Genomic DNA, 14,439 nt, shown 5'->3' on the forward strand with positions numbered 1-14,439 from the left:
AAAAGATTGTGTAACTAAGTTTGTTATGTTGATGCTGAGAAGAGCCAAGTCATTTGCAATGATATGCTACTCTTTTTTGATCATATGTTCAAAATTTTGTATCGTTTAAGCAAAATGACAAAGAATTGATGGTTCCAGGTTTTTATACAAAAAAAAGATATCTAGGACGTTTTCACTCATTCACTCATTTGTTTTGAAGACCAACCCGTTAATTTAGAAAATAATCAGCAGTATGTCAATAATAATAATAATAATATAATCAATAATGCTAATGCTGACCCCAGAATAGTTTTCTCCAAACAGAAATTAGAAATTAGAATTAGTCTGTGGCACACAGGTTTATTTAACAATATGGTATATAAGTACGAAATGAGCCATTTGAACCAGTTTGTACAGTGATTTCATTCTTATTTTCTGCATATTTACAGTACTGTCTAGCTGCATGATTTACATTAGAGAACAGTTCATCATCAATTCAAGTTTAATGCAAGAGAGACAATGATGCACAAAACTCTCTGAATACAAATCAGCAGTCAAACAAGTTAATTTCCCACCACAGGCAAAAGAGGTTCAGTACTTAATGAGAATTTCTTTATATTGAAGGAGAGACAAAGCAATCTTTTGAACATCTGCAAGACAAATACTGGGCTCAGGCCAGTTAAAGGAACATTCTGGCACCTGTGAACATTAACAAGCTTCAACGCAACTTTCTCTTACACCTGCATGTTGTGTTTGGGTGTGTGCAATAGTTCCTAGATCTATACAAATATGATAATCTTCCATAGACTCTGCAAACAGGAAAGAAATGAACGCTTTCCTACAGGCAGTCCTTTTGAAAAATGGCATATTAGAATAAATTAGCCAGGTACAGAGAAACTGAGCAAGAGGTGAAACCTGGCAAAAAAAATTCCCCAGACAAATAATTTTACAGTCTTCTCAACACAAATACGATATTAATTTGCAAAGGTACAAAATAAAAAATAATAATAATAAATTGATTTTTGTTTTGTTTTGAGAGGTTTTGTTACAAAAGTCAATACCAGAGCATAACAAATGAAAAACAAATTAAAACAACACAAAGACCAGTGCAAATTCTTGCATGACTGGTCTGAACCAAAAATATATTCTTTGTCTTTGTTGTCTTCTTTTCAACATTATTAAATCACTCTGTGTTGGAAGAAAAAGCAGTCCCTTGGTTTAAGGAAAGTTCACAGTCCGTAGGCCTCATATGACTCATTAGTTTGTATTTCTTTGCTTTTTACATCAGCAAGTACAAAAATGTCTCAGCTGAAAACAGAACAAGGCCCTCTGTCATGAAATGCTACAATCCTTCAACAAATTTCTCCAGCGTGTCTCCCGTCGTGTCACCCACCATACCCATGTCATTACTTAACCCCCCACGATTTGGTGTGTTAAGTTGTGGAAGCATGGCACTCTGCTCCGGTGTTCCCATGTGTCCCTGCTCAATGGAGCCTGACATGGGGCCTCCAAGGCTGGGGTGAGGTGAGCTGGAGTGGAGGGCACCATGCTGCGGCGAGGGCTGGGGCTGTATCCGTGGCGAGGGGCTGGAATGTGGGGGCTGCTGCGAAGGCGGACGGGGCGACTGCACCGGAGCTGGGGAGCGAACTTGGTTTCCTAGTGAGTTTGCCATCGTCTGGCCAGGTAAATGACCTCCTCCCTGGGCTTGCCCTTGGAGCATGTGGGGTTGTGGACTCATCGAATTAGCCTGCGCTGGAGAGCCCATCTGCTGCTTCAACATCTGCTGTTGCTGTTGCTGCTGAAGCATGCGCTGCTGGAGGAGGTTCTGAGGCCCCTCCATGCCCATGCCAGGTTGGCCCATTTGGGATGTGGGAGGGAGCTGGCCCATGGGCCCCCCACCACCTTGCATAGCCATTTGCTGCTGCATACGAAGCTGGGAGTAGCTGGCTGGCCCCGGCTGCTGCTGAGGGAACTGACCATGGCTCTGAGGCATGCCTCCCTGCTGCTGCTGCTGCTGCTGCTGCTGCTGCTGCTGCTGCAGCTGCTGCTGCATCCTGAGCAGCTGCTGTCTGCGGTACAGCTGGGGATTGCCATTTTGAGCAGCGTTCATCATCTGTCCTTGTGGACCCATAGATGCCATGCTCTGGGGCCCTGCTTGCTGAGGAGGCTGCTGCTGTGGAGCCATCACTGGCCTCTGCACCTGGTTTGCTATGGCTGCCATGGCCTGCATTCCTGCCTGTGACCCAAGCATGGCCTGAGGGTTCTGCTGCTGGGTCTGCTGTTGTTGCTGTGGCTGGTTGGCCTGGTACTTCGCTGTCCTCTGTTTAATGAAGGCAGCCATGAGGTGGGGGTTGGACTTGAGGATGTTGAGAACCTGCTGTTGCTGCTGGGGGGAGCTGGGAGATTTTAGGGTGCGCAGTAAGTCCTGTAGGGCACTGGGAGCAATGTTACCAGGCATCCCCCGGGGCATGTTTTGCTGCTGTGGTGTCATGCCCTGCTGTGAGGGCCCCTGGGGAGGCATGACCCCAGGCATTTGGAGACCCTGTTGCTGAGGCATCATGGGCCTCTGCATGAGCTGGCCCTGCTGGGGCATCGGGGCGCCCTGAGCCTGCTGAGGGACCATGGGGCCTTGTTGAGGAGGGACCTGTGGTGGATGACCCTGGGGATTCTGCATGGGATTCTGCATTCCTGGACCCCACTGGCCCTGCTGCATAGCCTGCATCACCTGGGGACCCCGTGGACCCTGCATCATCTGCATCTGGCCCTGCATCGGCCCCATCATTCGTGGATGGTTCATGGGGATCCCATTCATGACATAATTCTGCTGTTGCTGCTGCTGTTGCTGTTGCTTTGCTTTGGCTACCATCTCTATCTGTTTGGCCACCTTCAGGGCTGCCAGCAGCGGTTGCTGCTGCTGCTGTGGTGGCTGAGGCTGCTGTTGGTGTGGCATGTTAGGCAGAGGTGACTGCTGCTGATGAAGAGGTGACGACTGAGGTCCTGGTTTGCCCTGTGGGACAGGTGTTGGGGGCTGGCTGGTGCGGCCATTATTGGGGAAGCCTTGGGCAATATTGGCATGGTTTGGTGGCTGCTGTTGTTGTTGTTGTTGCGGCTGGTTGGGCATGGGCTGGGGCGTCTGGGGCGTATTAGGCTGCTGCATGGAGTTTGGGGTGTCGGGAGCTGCTGAGGTAGGTGGAGATGGCATGGGCATACCCCTTCCAGCCATGGTGGCCATTCTGCGGCGCATCATTTGAGCCTGCTGGAGCCTATGCTGCAGTTGCTGCTGACGGAGTTTGTGCTTGATGTTGAGACAGAAGGGAACAGGACACTTGTTCTCCTGACAGTGCTTGGCGTGATAACAACATAAAGCAATGAGCTGCTTGCAGACAGGACAGCCACCATTCGTCTTGCGCTTGCAGCCCTTGGTGTGTTGAACCACCCTCTTCATCTTCTGGCATGAAGGCAGAGAGCAGTTTGCATTGCGGCATTGACAGGCGTGGACCAGGGACTGGATGCAGCGCTGGATGCTGAGACGTCGGCTCTCCTGAGGGCTCTTGGAGGCTTCTCCACCCTGACCGTTGCTGTCGTCGTCTAAGCCCAAGCCCCACTTCACCATCTGATGCTCATGGCCCTTAATGCTGTAGCAGTTTATGCATAGGTCGTAGTCCTGATGGTGAGAAAAGACGACAACAATAATGTTATGTAAAAAATTAATTAAAAACTGACAGACGTAGATTCTAAAACATTCTTTTACAATGCCATCATTTCCTACCTCGCAGACAGTGCAGTGCCAGCGAGTCTCCACATGGTGCTTGCATTCATTGCAAGTGTACACAAAGCGGTCCTGGCCCTGGTTATGCAGCTCCACCAACATGCACATAGTGCTCCATTTGCATCTTCTCAGAGAGCTGAACTCCCAGTGCTTGTCCCTGGCCAAAGTCAGAAAGGCATCACGGCCGTCCATAAGGTCACAGGTCAACAGAGGGTCGGGGTCCATTATGGGTGGCAGGGTGTTAACGGCCGGCCCGGCGTGGAGGTGGATAACAAAAAATACCTGGTCGTAGAAAGAAGAGGAAATGTGTCAGCTGATTGTGAGGACATACAGAGTGTACAGTCAACAAACTCTCAGTCCATCTTTACACAGGATTAAACCATTTGTTCTTCGTTCTAAAGCCAACTGGTTCTGTTTTGTGCTTGTGTACTAATGAGCCTAAATGTGCCAGGAAGGTGTACAGTAAGAGAAAAATAATCCATTTGGTGCAAATTTATGCTACCCATGTCAAACTACCAGCTTTTCTTGGAAATGCAAAAACGTAGTTGCTGCGGTGTTGCTTAGGATGCCATTTTTGTTTCACGACAAATGGACTGCAAAAAAACCCTGTTGTAGTTGGCAGGGTTGCCTACCTCCTTGTGTTTCTCCATCGTGGCGTAGAGTTTCTGGGACAGATCATTGGCTACATTCGGCATCCCAGGCTTTTTCTTATTGGCTCGGCTGATGCTGCTCTTGTTTTTGTTGGTTTTCTTGTTATTCTTCTTTTTGGCGTTCTTGGTGTCAGCCTGGGCTCCCTTGAAGTAGATAGACATGAACGTTCAGAAAAGCAGATGTTGCGCAACAGGCACGCTGAGGTTATGCAATTAAGTTAAGTGGTTATACAATAGCCTGAGTGGCTACTGAAAGCTTTTATATAATATGAATTTGAGGAGGATAAAAACCAGAGGTTGAGACAGCGGCCCAATCGCCAGGCTGTTGATTTGAACATTTCCTTGTTGTAAAACCCATTTCTGAACACCAATCCATCTAACTCACCTCTGGTATCTCAGAGGAGGCCGTGTTCTCCTCCTTCTTCCTCTCCTCCTCCTCTTGCTCCAGCTCCTTGATGCTCTCTTCCAGTACATTGGGCCAAAAGTCACCCTCAAAGTAAGGCAACTCGTTGGCGCTGGTCAGCCTGTCTTCTGTCGCCTGTTTGAAAATATCCTGCACACGGACACATAAGACTCATCAGGTGACCGTGTGACAAAGTTTCTAATGAAGATGTTAGGATGTTGAATTTAAGCTTTTTAATTACATTAAAAATGAAAAAAAGGTTTTGTAACCATGATTTTCCAACCAAACACAAGAGGGAGCCCCTCAAATTCTGCACATTAGTGAGCTAGACACAGTTTGGTGATTAATATATTTTTTATTGTCATTAAGAGTCAAATATTTTGGTATGTTAGAACTTATAAAAAAATATCTTAACATATACTTTCAAGACAGAAATGACAAATGTCAAAATAATGCCAACGTCTCTGTATGAAGAGCCTTGTCACAATATGATTATATTAATATACAGTAAACATAGAATAAGTCAAATTTACCACAAGAACCTCTTTTATCATAATTTAGTAACACAAAATAGGGCATGGCATGTTTAAATCGTAATAAATAAATAAGATGTGATTATTTTACAAACCTTGTAATCATGTAAGATCCTCTCAGCGAAAGCCTTGTCCAGCATCTTTCTGTACCACTCCTGAAGCCTCTTGGGCTTGGGGATCTTCTGGTCAGCAGGGTGGCAGTGGAAAATGTAGTCATCTCCCTCACTGGGTGGGCAGGCCCAGATGTGACCCATCTGATACCTGACCGGGACACAAACTAATCAGTTAACACTTTACAGACAATATACATTATTCAATACATTAATATTATCTTAAAAAAGGGAAAATACTGTGAAGTTACTCTTCACCCACCCCAGTTTCTTCACATACTCCAGGTAGCCTATTAAGATCTCATGGTACACTGCAGTCCTTAGCAAACGTGGTTTGAAAAAGTGAATACTGTCAAGGTATGATATGTAAACCCGTCTGAAAGGTAAATAAGGAGAATTTGATTAGAATAATACAACAACAAAAACTATGTAGACTAAAATGAAATGCATTTATGAGCATTATTGGTTTCTGTAGTTTTACCTGGTATTTGGAAAGGGGCAGTCTGATCCGTACTCCTGGACGTGCATGCCGAAGAAACAAACGTCCACCCCGTCTATTTCCTCAAATGCAAAAAGTGCTTTGGTTCTGTAAGGGAAGGTCTCCACCATGTCTCCTGGGTCTACAAACCTGTGGAAACAGAGAAGCACAAAGTAAAGTTACGAACAAGGAATTTGTACAAGGAATTAGCAGCATATTTTAAGGTTAAATAGACAAGATTTTAAAGATTAACATTACAGCTATTTTCTATTTGAAAGATATTGAAGAATGGCGTCCTGAGGATCCTTCACCAGGAGAAATGTCTCCAAAATATGTGTCCAACGGGAAATCGGGCTTAAAATCGTCTAGTGTGAACCTCGGCATAACTAAACATTTTTTGCAAATCAGGGGAGACACACTTAGCCAGTAAGTGAGAAACATACCTTGACTTCATGCCAGGCTTAATCTCCACATTTTTGTCAGAGCTGGCCACCACTCGCACGAACACCTCACCGGCCTCTGGGTGATTCTGCCTTTTCAAGTACTTATTCACTCTGTCCTCAATGTATGTCCCCAACCTTGTAGTCTGCAACCCTTTACAAGCACACACACACACACACACACACACGTAAGAATACATTTAAAGCTTACATAATTAAAGGAAATCAAGTCAAATGTTACTGATTTTTTATTATTACATGTAACTTACGTTTGGCTGAAAACTTGTTTTCCTTTCTTGTTTTGTTAGACTTCTTCATACAGTTGTCACAGATAAAGCTAAAAGGTGAAAGATGAAAGTTATGTTATGGTCAAACATAGAGTGTGTATGCTTAAATGGCTGGACAGTTATCCAACAACCAGAACGAGACTTACCCCGATGGCCAAATGACGTCATAGTGCAGCACGCAGATCTGATGCATCTTTCGTCCACAGTCTTTACATTCAACAAACCTGCAAGTACAAACATTTGCATTTTGCTTTGAGATTGCTTTTAGCGATGAAAAGTGCTCTATAAATGACATTTATTATTATTATTATTTTACTGTGCGTTCCTACAAAAAAAACTAGCGAAGAAGCATCACAGTCACATTGAAGCAACATGCCACACAGTACTCACGGTTCAGAGTCCAAACTGTCATTTTTCTTCTTTTCAAACTGCTCTTTTAATATCATGCTGCAAGAAAAAGACATAAAGAGACAACACGTTCATTTTGGCTCCATTTGAATGAAAAGTCTTACCAAAGAATAAGTCCAGAGAGAAAACAGACTGATCATCTCGCATGATGGTCACAATGAGGAGCTCAGCCACCCAGGCTTGGTAAACTTACGTCTGTGGCTGTGCTGGGTCGTCTCCCAGGGTCACACTGTTGCCCTGGATCTCGTTGAAGCACTTCTCACAGAAGTGATACCTGTCGGCAATAAGGCCATATTTGGGTGAACTGCAGCCAGCACAGACAGCAGCAGCACAGGCAAACCGGCGCACAGGTGGAAGAATGCAGCGTGAACGAAGTACACGGCAACAACCAAGGACAGAGTATGGGCAATGGAAAAGACGGAAGGACACAGACACGCATACAAGTACACATATACACACACATGCAGAGGTATATGTTAGTCACAGATGAAATGGTCATGATCCAAACACTCTCATTCAAACTGGAACAGAAATGGGGAAAACATGCTAAAATGATAAGTTGACGAGGGTGAATGAATGTCAAAAACAGACAAATGTTAGACAACAACCCCTGATCTGCATGCGGGAATATGAAAACATCAAAACAAAAAAAGAACAAAAATAGTATACCATCAGCAACATGCATTACAAGCAGGCAAATGAATGATATGGTCATGCCAGGGGAGACAGGATGTGTTGTTACACAAATACAACTGTGTCAAGTCTTTCAGGGAAAGTGACCAAAATATTTTTTTAGATTTAAGAAAGGTGTATTTTGGCTCTAATATTTAAGGCAGTGGGAGACAATTTGGGTGATGAAATGATAAAACTTGGTTAAGAGCTTCTTCGACAATATGAGGAACCAATTCAATTTCTCATAATCAAAGGGGTTAATGCTGGAAGTCTAGTAACGAGGATCTGGAATAACTGAACGTTGTTGCATTGGAATGACATTGCAGCGCAATGGCAGTTTCTGTACAGCAGGGGGAGCTTTGGTGCTGGGTGTTGGGTACAACCCTTGTATGGGGACAAAACCAAACCATGCACATTCTGCTCGGCCACAACATACAACTGTCAGTGGTGTCAGTGACACCCCTGAAAAGGAAAGATCTTGTGAATCGCATCCTCACATCTGAGTGAGCATGCGAGGGTCAGGTGTGTGTGTGTGTGTGAAGCGCTAACGCAAGCCAAGTTTCATACGCGAGGATGCAACAGTGAACCTCTTTATAACCCCTCACACACATTGTTACCCAGTTCTACCCTTGCAGACTCGGCATGCATTTTTACCTGTTCTGGTAGCTGAAGTAGGTGCCATCCCTGGAGATGGTACACAACTGTTTGCCATAGCAACACAGCGTCTGGGGTGAGAACTCGTACTGCGGAAAAAGAAAATCAACAAAAGGTGTCATTGTGACAATAAGGATACACTAGAGACAAACTGGCAAATACAGGTAAAGATAAATGTGAACAGAAATGATGAATATAGTAAAAATCTTTTTTTTTCTGTTTAGTTCCTATCCTGTGTTGGCTCACCTTCCTGCCACAGCAGTAGCCGAGGCCCTGCATGACGGGGTCTATCTCGGCTTCGAACACTTCTGCCAGTTTGGTGCAGTACTTGTAGACACGGGATGTTTTGCGGTTGTACAGCCAGGCATTGTTGCACATGAGCCACACGTCGTCCACATACTGCCAAGGCTCCTGGTATTGACCTGTGTCCAGCTTGCGCTTGATGGTGGACAAGTCGATGGGATTCTTCACAATTTCAAAGTAGTCCTGTGGAGCATGAGAGAGTTGCAGGAGTTAGCAAATCATAATTGACAGTGTTTTCAGTTGGTTTTAAATGAGTGGAATACAGGTATCTGTGTTCATCGTGTTGGACACTTACAGGGATGCCCAGGAGCATGGGGTCCACAGGTTGTCTGAAGGGCAGCGACTCTGGGTCTTGTCTGTAGAGGGCCTCAAGTGTCGGCATTAGGGCTTGTCTCAGCTCCTCTGGCTTGAAAACTGGATAGACAATAATAATGTTTTTACAAAATCAAACACAAAAACATCATGCTAGTTTCAAGATTTCCACTCAAAGTCTTATCTTATACGCTGGTAAGTACGTTAAAAAATACGTTTTTAGTATATATATACGGATGAGATCTTACTTTTTTTGCGGTTCTGAGCGGTGGAGGTGGTTGATGTGCCGTTGGCCCCACTTTCCTCCTCCTCTTTGGGTTCTGCCTTCATCTCCGGCTTCTTCTCAGTTTCCATTGGTTCCTGCTTTGGCTCTGCTGCGTCTGGTTCCTCCTTCTTCACCATTTGGGGTTTGGTTTCATCATCCTGCTTCACAAACACAACCATGGTTGAAAAGCTATACAACGATACTGAGGAAATCAAATATGTATCAAATATGTTTACTTAGAGGCACAACACTTCCCAAAGTCACAAGTACTTTCTTGGACATGAAATGTGGGCAGAACTGGTGTGATGTGGTGATCAGTTTGGTTTCTTGTCTATTCTACACAAGACAAATGTGTGTTTTTATTTCAATTTCTTGCCTTAACAATCCCCTTCTTAACCAATTATAATCATTAGATACCCTTGTACAACTATGTACATACCTCCATTTTTACAATTATCTGCTTCTTCCCAGAGTTGCTGTCATCTTCTTCATCTTTTACTTCAGGTTTGTTTTCTGTGCCACCCATGTCAGGCAGAGCTTGCTGGGAGTTGAGCTCAGCCACAGAACCTGGGGTGGGCACTCGGTTATCTATACTGGCTGCCGCATGGGACAACTACAAAGAGAGGAGAAAGAGGATAGTTTGATCACTGTAATGATCATTCATACACATTTGCGTTTAACATTTCTTTAAAATATTGTTTGGTCAAAAGACCTTTCGCATTCAACAGGAAGTTAGCAACACAAGAGATACCGTTGCTTTAGGGGAAAACTACACTCACCGGGGTACTGGGGTGCTGTGCCTGCACTGAGGTGGGCTGCTGCATCTGGCTGGGGAGTTCAGGTTGGGGCTGCAGGGGCGTGTGTGGCTGGGATTGGTCAGGAGGTGTTCCCTTCACTGAGGGGGGACCAGGGAGGCTGGGTATGTGGGTTGGGGTGGAGGAGGGCCCACCCGTGGAGGCAGGGGTTGAGGGTCGCGTTGGCACCTTGGCCTGGGTGGGAGCATGGTGCTGCTGCAACTGTTGCTGCTGCTGCAACTGCTGCTGCTGCTGAGGCTGCAGGCTGGCAGAGGCATTGGGTGGAGGAGTTGCACGCAGGGTGGATTGGGCTGCAGGGCCACAGGGCAGTTGGGGGCCAAGGGAGCCCAGTGCATTCAGAGGGAGGTTAGAGTTCTGCGGCTGCTAGAACGAAGAGGGAGGCGCAGTTAGCACAACAAAACACACCATCCATCCAGCATCCCACACGTTCAGCAGTGCACTGAACACACTAGGATCATACACATTTTCAGCATTTGTCTCAGAGCAATACAAGTGTCCTTACCTGTGCAGCCTGTGGTATAGGCTGGCCCAAGCCTACATTCACATTCATGGCTCCACCTGCTGCTGCAGCTGCAGCTGCAGGAAACTGGCCCTGTGGCAGGAACTGGCTCTGGTTGGCTGACTGAGCAACTATGTTATTCGAATGACCCCCCATCATTCCTTGTGTCTGAGGCATCCTCGACGGGGACATGCCCATCTGGAAAACAGAGAAGAGTTTAACTGAGAAATTATTGTTGCGGTAGCCATCTAGAATTCAACATCTGCACTGAATACACGTTCAGTGAAGGGGCTGCAGCTTACATGCACCACCACAACAATGATAATATACTAAAAACAGGCCTGTGGTTTCTACAAAGAGTCTGGTCAATCAAAACCTGGCAGGTCAACAAATCAAAAAGCCAGGGAGCATTATTAAATGGTTCTAAGCCAGGCCTTGGTTTCATTAGTGACAGGTAGGTGGCTGGTTTGTAAACAGATCAGGAGATGTGTCACAATTGATAATAATGCTTTAGTGTCAAAATGGTTAACAAAGAAAGAAATGTCAAAGACAAAGGGGCATCTCACAATCAAGAGAAACAAAAAAATAAAGAGAATGGACAAATAATGATTGAAAAAAATGGAGCAAAGAACAAAAAAACACCTGGGGACAACACAAACATGGTAATGTAACAGAGCTGCTCGACCCAACAACAGATAGACAGAGAGAGTTAAAAATAAATTAGGCAAAATCGAACCGGGGGAACGGAGCTCATGTTCATCTGCTGTGGATGGCTCATGGGGGAGGGAGCACGCGTTCCCATGGGTGCCTGAGACATCTGCGCGTTCTGCATTGCCATTGGGTTAAATTGATTGATTCCTGTGGGAACACAAACACACAATTATATATCTGTTTATTATTCCAGGGAGTAGTTGTGATTTAATTTCCCGTGCCCTACTGGACTGGCAGCGGGACTAAAGCAGTTTACTGTATCAGAGTTCCAATACTTTTATTCGTTAACTGGTTAACTATCAGATGTTAACAGGAAACAACATTTAAAAGTATAGATAAAAATGTTAAATGTTAGCCAAAAATGGACAAATGAAATGCTTTTCACTGGAAGACAATTCTGAGTTAACACATACCTTGGGGCACCTGCATTCGATTCATTATCTGATTTGGCATGTTGGGCATAGGCACAGGTCCATCTGCAAAAAGACAGGAGAGTGCAGTGCTCATTTAATAGTGGCTCTCAGTATCAGAAATATTTTTGGAAGGCATCCTGCTAGTTATAACATATGATTACTTGTATCAACCGGAATGGAAGAAGTAAAGTTACTAACTGGGAGGTCGGACAGCCTGTCCTGGGCCCATGGCATTAGGCTGAGCCATACCAGGTTGCTGAGGCCCAGCCGAGCCCACCATGCAAGGCTGTTTCTGGAGCCGCGACCGCCTCTTCTCCTCCAGTTCCTTCTGGATTTTGTAAATTTTTTCTGCCAGGAAGTGGTAATACTCATCCTATTGAGAGGATGAAAGAAAACAAAAGACAAACAAGACATTTTAAAAGACTGCTGATTGTGTCTCTTAGTCTGTTCAAAATGTGACAAGAAAAAGGCCGTGCTCGTAACGGTGAAGTGTATATCAAATGAGTTACCCTGCTGTTCGCCGACTCATACATGTCACCCTCAACCTTGCGTGCATACGCCACCAGGTTCTCCATTCGTCTGTCCTTCAGAGCTGCGGGGTCAGGGGTGGGAAATATGGCTTGTACTCTGAAGAAAGACGGCAGACAAAACACAAAACTCAACATATTGTATCATGTTATATTCTATTTGTATATGACAGAACTTGAGTATTTATTATACACTGGTTTCATTGTCGAACTCACAGTTTGTGCACCAGGTGAGTGCGCAGGTCCTGAGTGACATGTTCATGCCAGGCCTTCCTAACCCCCGAAGCAGAGAGTGGTGTGGCAGTGGGCAGGTTTCCCATGCCTCCTGCTACTGACCCATCAGGCATCAGCTGACTGTGCGGCAGAGAGACAAAGAAACTATAATTGAAGTACTGTTGATTATTGATAATTCCCCACAAGAATCATTATCGTAGCTTATTTCCAGTATATGAATAAAAAGACAGCAACATCCTATGAGGTCATATCATTTCTTACAAGATGATATTGAGTGTAGAAGCATACATTTCTTGAAAAGGGTATTTAAATACAGAGACTGTAAAGGTCTGGCTTTGTATCTCTATTAAGGATGAGAACGCTCACTTGTTGAGTGTGGAGGGTAGAGAGGAGTCGGAGTGCATGCCAGTCTGGTCTGAAGAGGGGACACCCATGCCTCCTGCCATCTGGTTCATCTGATTAGTGCCTGATAAACACACATCATTAGTTGCAAGGGGTTTACGAAAAAAATGGCCTGGGAACAGATTTGATACTACTTTAACAAGTCCTATCAATCCCTTACCTAGTGGGTTCATATTTCGCAGCTGCTGGTGACCCTGGGGGTTTTGCTGACCCGGACCCTGGACCTGAGCAGGGGACTGGTTCCCATACGGCAGGCCCAGGGCAGCGTAGGCCCTCTGCATGGAGCTGGGGTCAATGTGCGTGGCAGCACTGTTGATGGCTGTGGCGCTAGGCTGGCCAGCTCCAACTGCGCTGATGGCCTTCTGCAGACCGGCCCCAGGGGAACTCAGCATGGCTGGTAAAAAGATGACAAGATAAGTCAGGCACTTGAAAAATTAAATTTAGCATTTAATGAATACCCTTTAATAGCAGGAAAGTCACTGCTAATTAATCCCAAATAACTATCATTAGTAAATTTGCATCTTATCAGGCATTTCTGAATAAAGGAAAAAAAAAAGTCTTCTTGAGCCTCCATCTGGAAACCCGTCGCTGCTCCCTGCTGCGTGCTGTACATGCTGCCTCGGTGGGGGATTTAAACCCGTCATAGAGCCTTTCAACCAATCAGAGAACACGTAGTCCCAAGACCCTGCCCCCACTGATAGCAGAGCCATAGAGCCCCTCCCCCGGGTGTCACATTACAGGTTTGGCCTTTCCAAAGGAATCCTCTCGCTGTTCTAACTCTCAGCCAGCGAGCCAGCACAGAGCTGTGGCGAGGAAACACAACCTGCAGGTGGCACCACTTCGTACAGCACATGCACTGCCTGGAGGCGTGCTGCGAGTGACAGCTGCTGTGTTTACAGGTTTATAAGGTTTTAATGGCTTAAATCTGTATGACTATGAAGATGTTTAAACACCCGTTAGGAATTTTAAGTTATGGTCCTGTGTTCTGTCTTTAAATCTGACCCATATGCATTTCTTTAGATAGATATATAGATAGATAGATAGATAGATAGATAGATAGATAGATAGATAGATTTATCTATCTATTTCTATTTATGGATTTATATGTGAATGAGACAAGAGAAGGGGAGCTGCTGGGTGTACTCACGCTGCTGGTTCCTCTTGTCACTTGCATTCTTCAAAGGCAGGCAGACCGGACAGTCATGCCGCGTACAGTTCTTCCAGTGGGAGATGATCTGTCTGGATGATGCGCAGTGAGCCACTGAGGAAAAAATAATAGAGACAGCATGTACAGGAGACAAATTTTAAAAACAATGAAAATACACTGAAATGTATATGTCATCAGTGAAAACAAATAGAAGGGATGTTGATTCAGTGAAGACAGATTTGGGCTATGAAATGGTTGGATTAAATTATTAAACCTTGGTGAAGCAAAGCTTAACTCTAGAATTAACAACTCATGGTTGTATTCCCCTGCTAACCAGTCATGTTACACTTTACATCCATGTCTGTTCAGACTCAAATAATATACATGAATGTAGTGACGATTTTGAAAAGTTAATTTCGCCATCATTT

The 14,439-nt window shown here is 45.0% G+C and overlaps 1 protein-coding gene across 8 annotated transcripts in view; it reads right to left on the bottom strand.

The window, feature by feature from the left end:
* Window positions 1-319: 319 nt before the first annotated feature.
* crebbpb (CREB binding protein b) overlaps window positions 320-14,439 on the bottom strand; it is a 28,066-nt gene continuing 13,946 nt past the window's right edge. For 4 of the 8 annotated variants that reach the window (XM_035614213.2, XM_035614209.2, XM_035614218.2 and 1 more), the window contains 27 exons: window positions 14,012-14,125; window positions 13,025-13,258; window positions 12,829-12,928; window positions 12,445-12,582; window positions 12,211-12,328; window positions 11,900-12,074; window positions 11,702-11,764; window positions 11,314-11,435; window positions 10,581-10,775; window positions 10,043-10,441; window positions 9,703-9,876; window positions 9,247-9,424; window positions 8,982-9,100; window positions 8,630-8,869; window positions 8,384-8,472; window positions 7,251-7,361; window positions 7,040-7,096; window positions 6,796-6,873; window positions 6,632-6,699; window positions 6,366-6,516; window positions 5,926-6,072; window positions 5,707-5,820; window positions 5,430-5,595; window positions 4,784-4,951; window positions 4,381-4,542; window positions 3,749-4,030; window positions 320-3,643 (listed from right to left, as the gene is read on the bottom strand). In XM_035614213.2, the coding sequence (XP_035470106.2) occupies window positions 1,322-3,643; window positions 3,749-4,030; window positions 4,381-4,542; window positions 4,784-4,951; window positions 5,430-5,595; window positions 5,707-5,820; window positions 5,926-6,072; window positions 6,366-6,516; window positions 6,632-6,699; window positions 6,796-6,873; window positions 7,040-7,096; window positions 7,251-7,361; window positions 8,384-8,472; window positions 8,630-8,869; window positions 8,982-9,100; window positions 9,247-9,424; window positions 9,703-9,876; window positions 10,043-10,441; window positions 10,581-10,775; window positions 11,314-11,435; window positions 11,702-11,764; window positions 11,900-12,074; window positions 12,211-12,328; window positions 12,445-12,582; window positions 12,829-12,928; window positions 13,025-13,258; window positions 14,012-14,125 (6,284 nt within the window). In that variant the 3' untranslated portion in view covers window positions 320-1,321. The remainder of the gene's footprint in view (window positions 3,644-3,748; window positions 4,031-4,380; window positions 4,543-4,783; window positions 4,952-5,429; window positions 5,596-5,706; window positions 5,821-5,925; window positions 6,073-6,365; window positions 6,517-6,631; window positions 6,700-6,795; window positions 6,874-7,039; window positions 7,097-7,250; window positions 7,362-8,383; window positions 8,473-8,629; window positions 8,870-8,981; window positions 9,101-9,246; window positions 9,425-9,702; window positions 9,877-10,042; window positions 10,442-10,580; window positions 10,776-11,313; window positions 11,436-11,701; window positions 11,765-11,899; window positions 12,075-12,210; window positions 12,329-12,444; window positions 12,583-12,828; window positions 12,929-13,024; window positions 13,259-14,011; window positions 14,126-14,439) is intronic. The other 4 variants (XM_035614211.2, XM_035614215.2, XM_035614210.2 and 1 more) reach the window with 4 other exon arrangements.

The sequence above is a fragment of the Scophthalmus maximus genome, chromosome 17 (assembly GCF_022379125.1).
Source record: "Scophthalmus maximus strain ysfricsl-2021 chromosome 17, ASM2237912v1, whole genome shotgun sequence".
NCBI lineage: Eukaryota > Metazoa > Chordata > Actinopteri > Pleuronectiformes > Scophthalmidae > Scophthalmus > Scophthalmus maximus.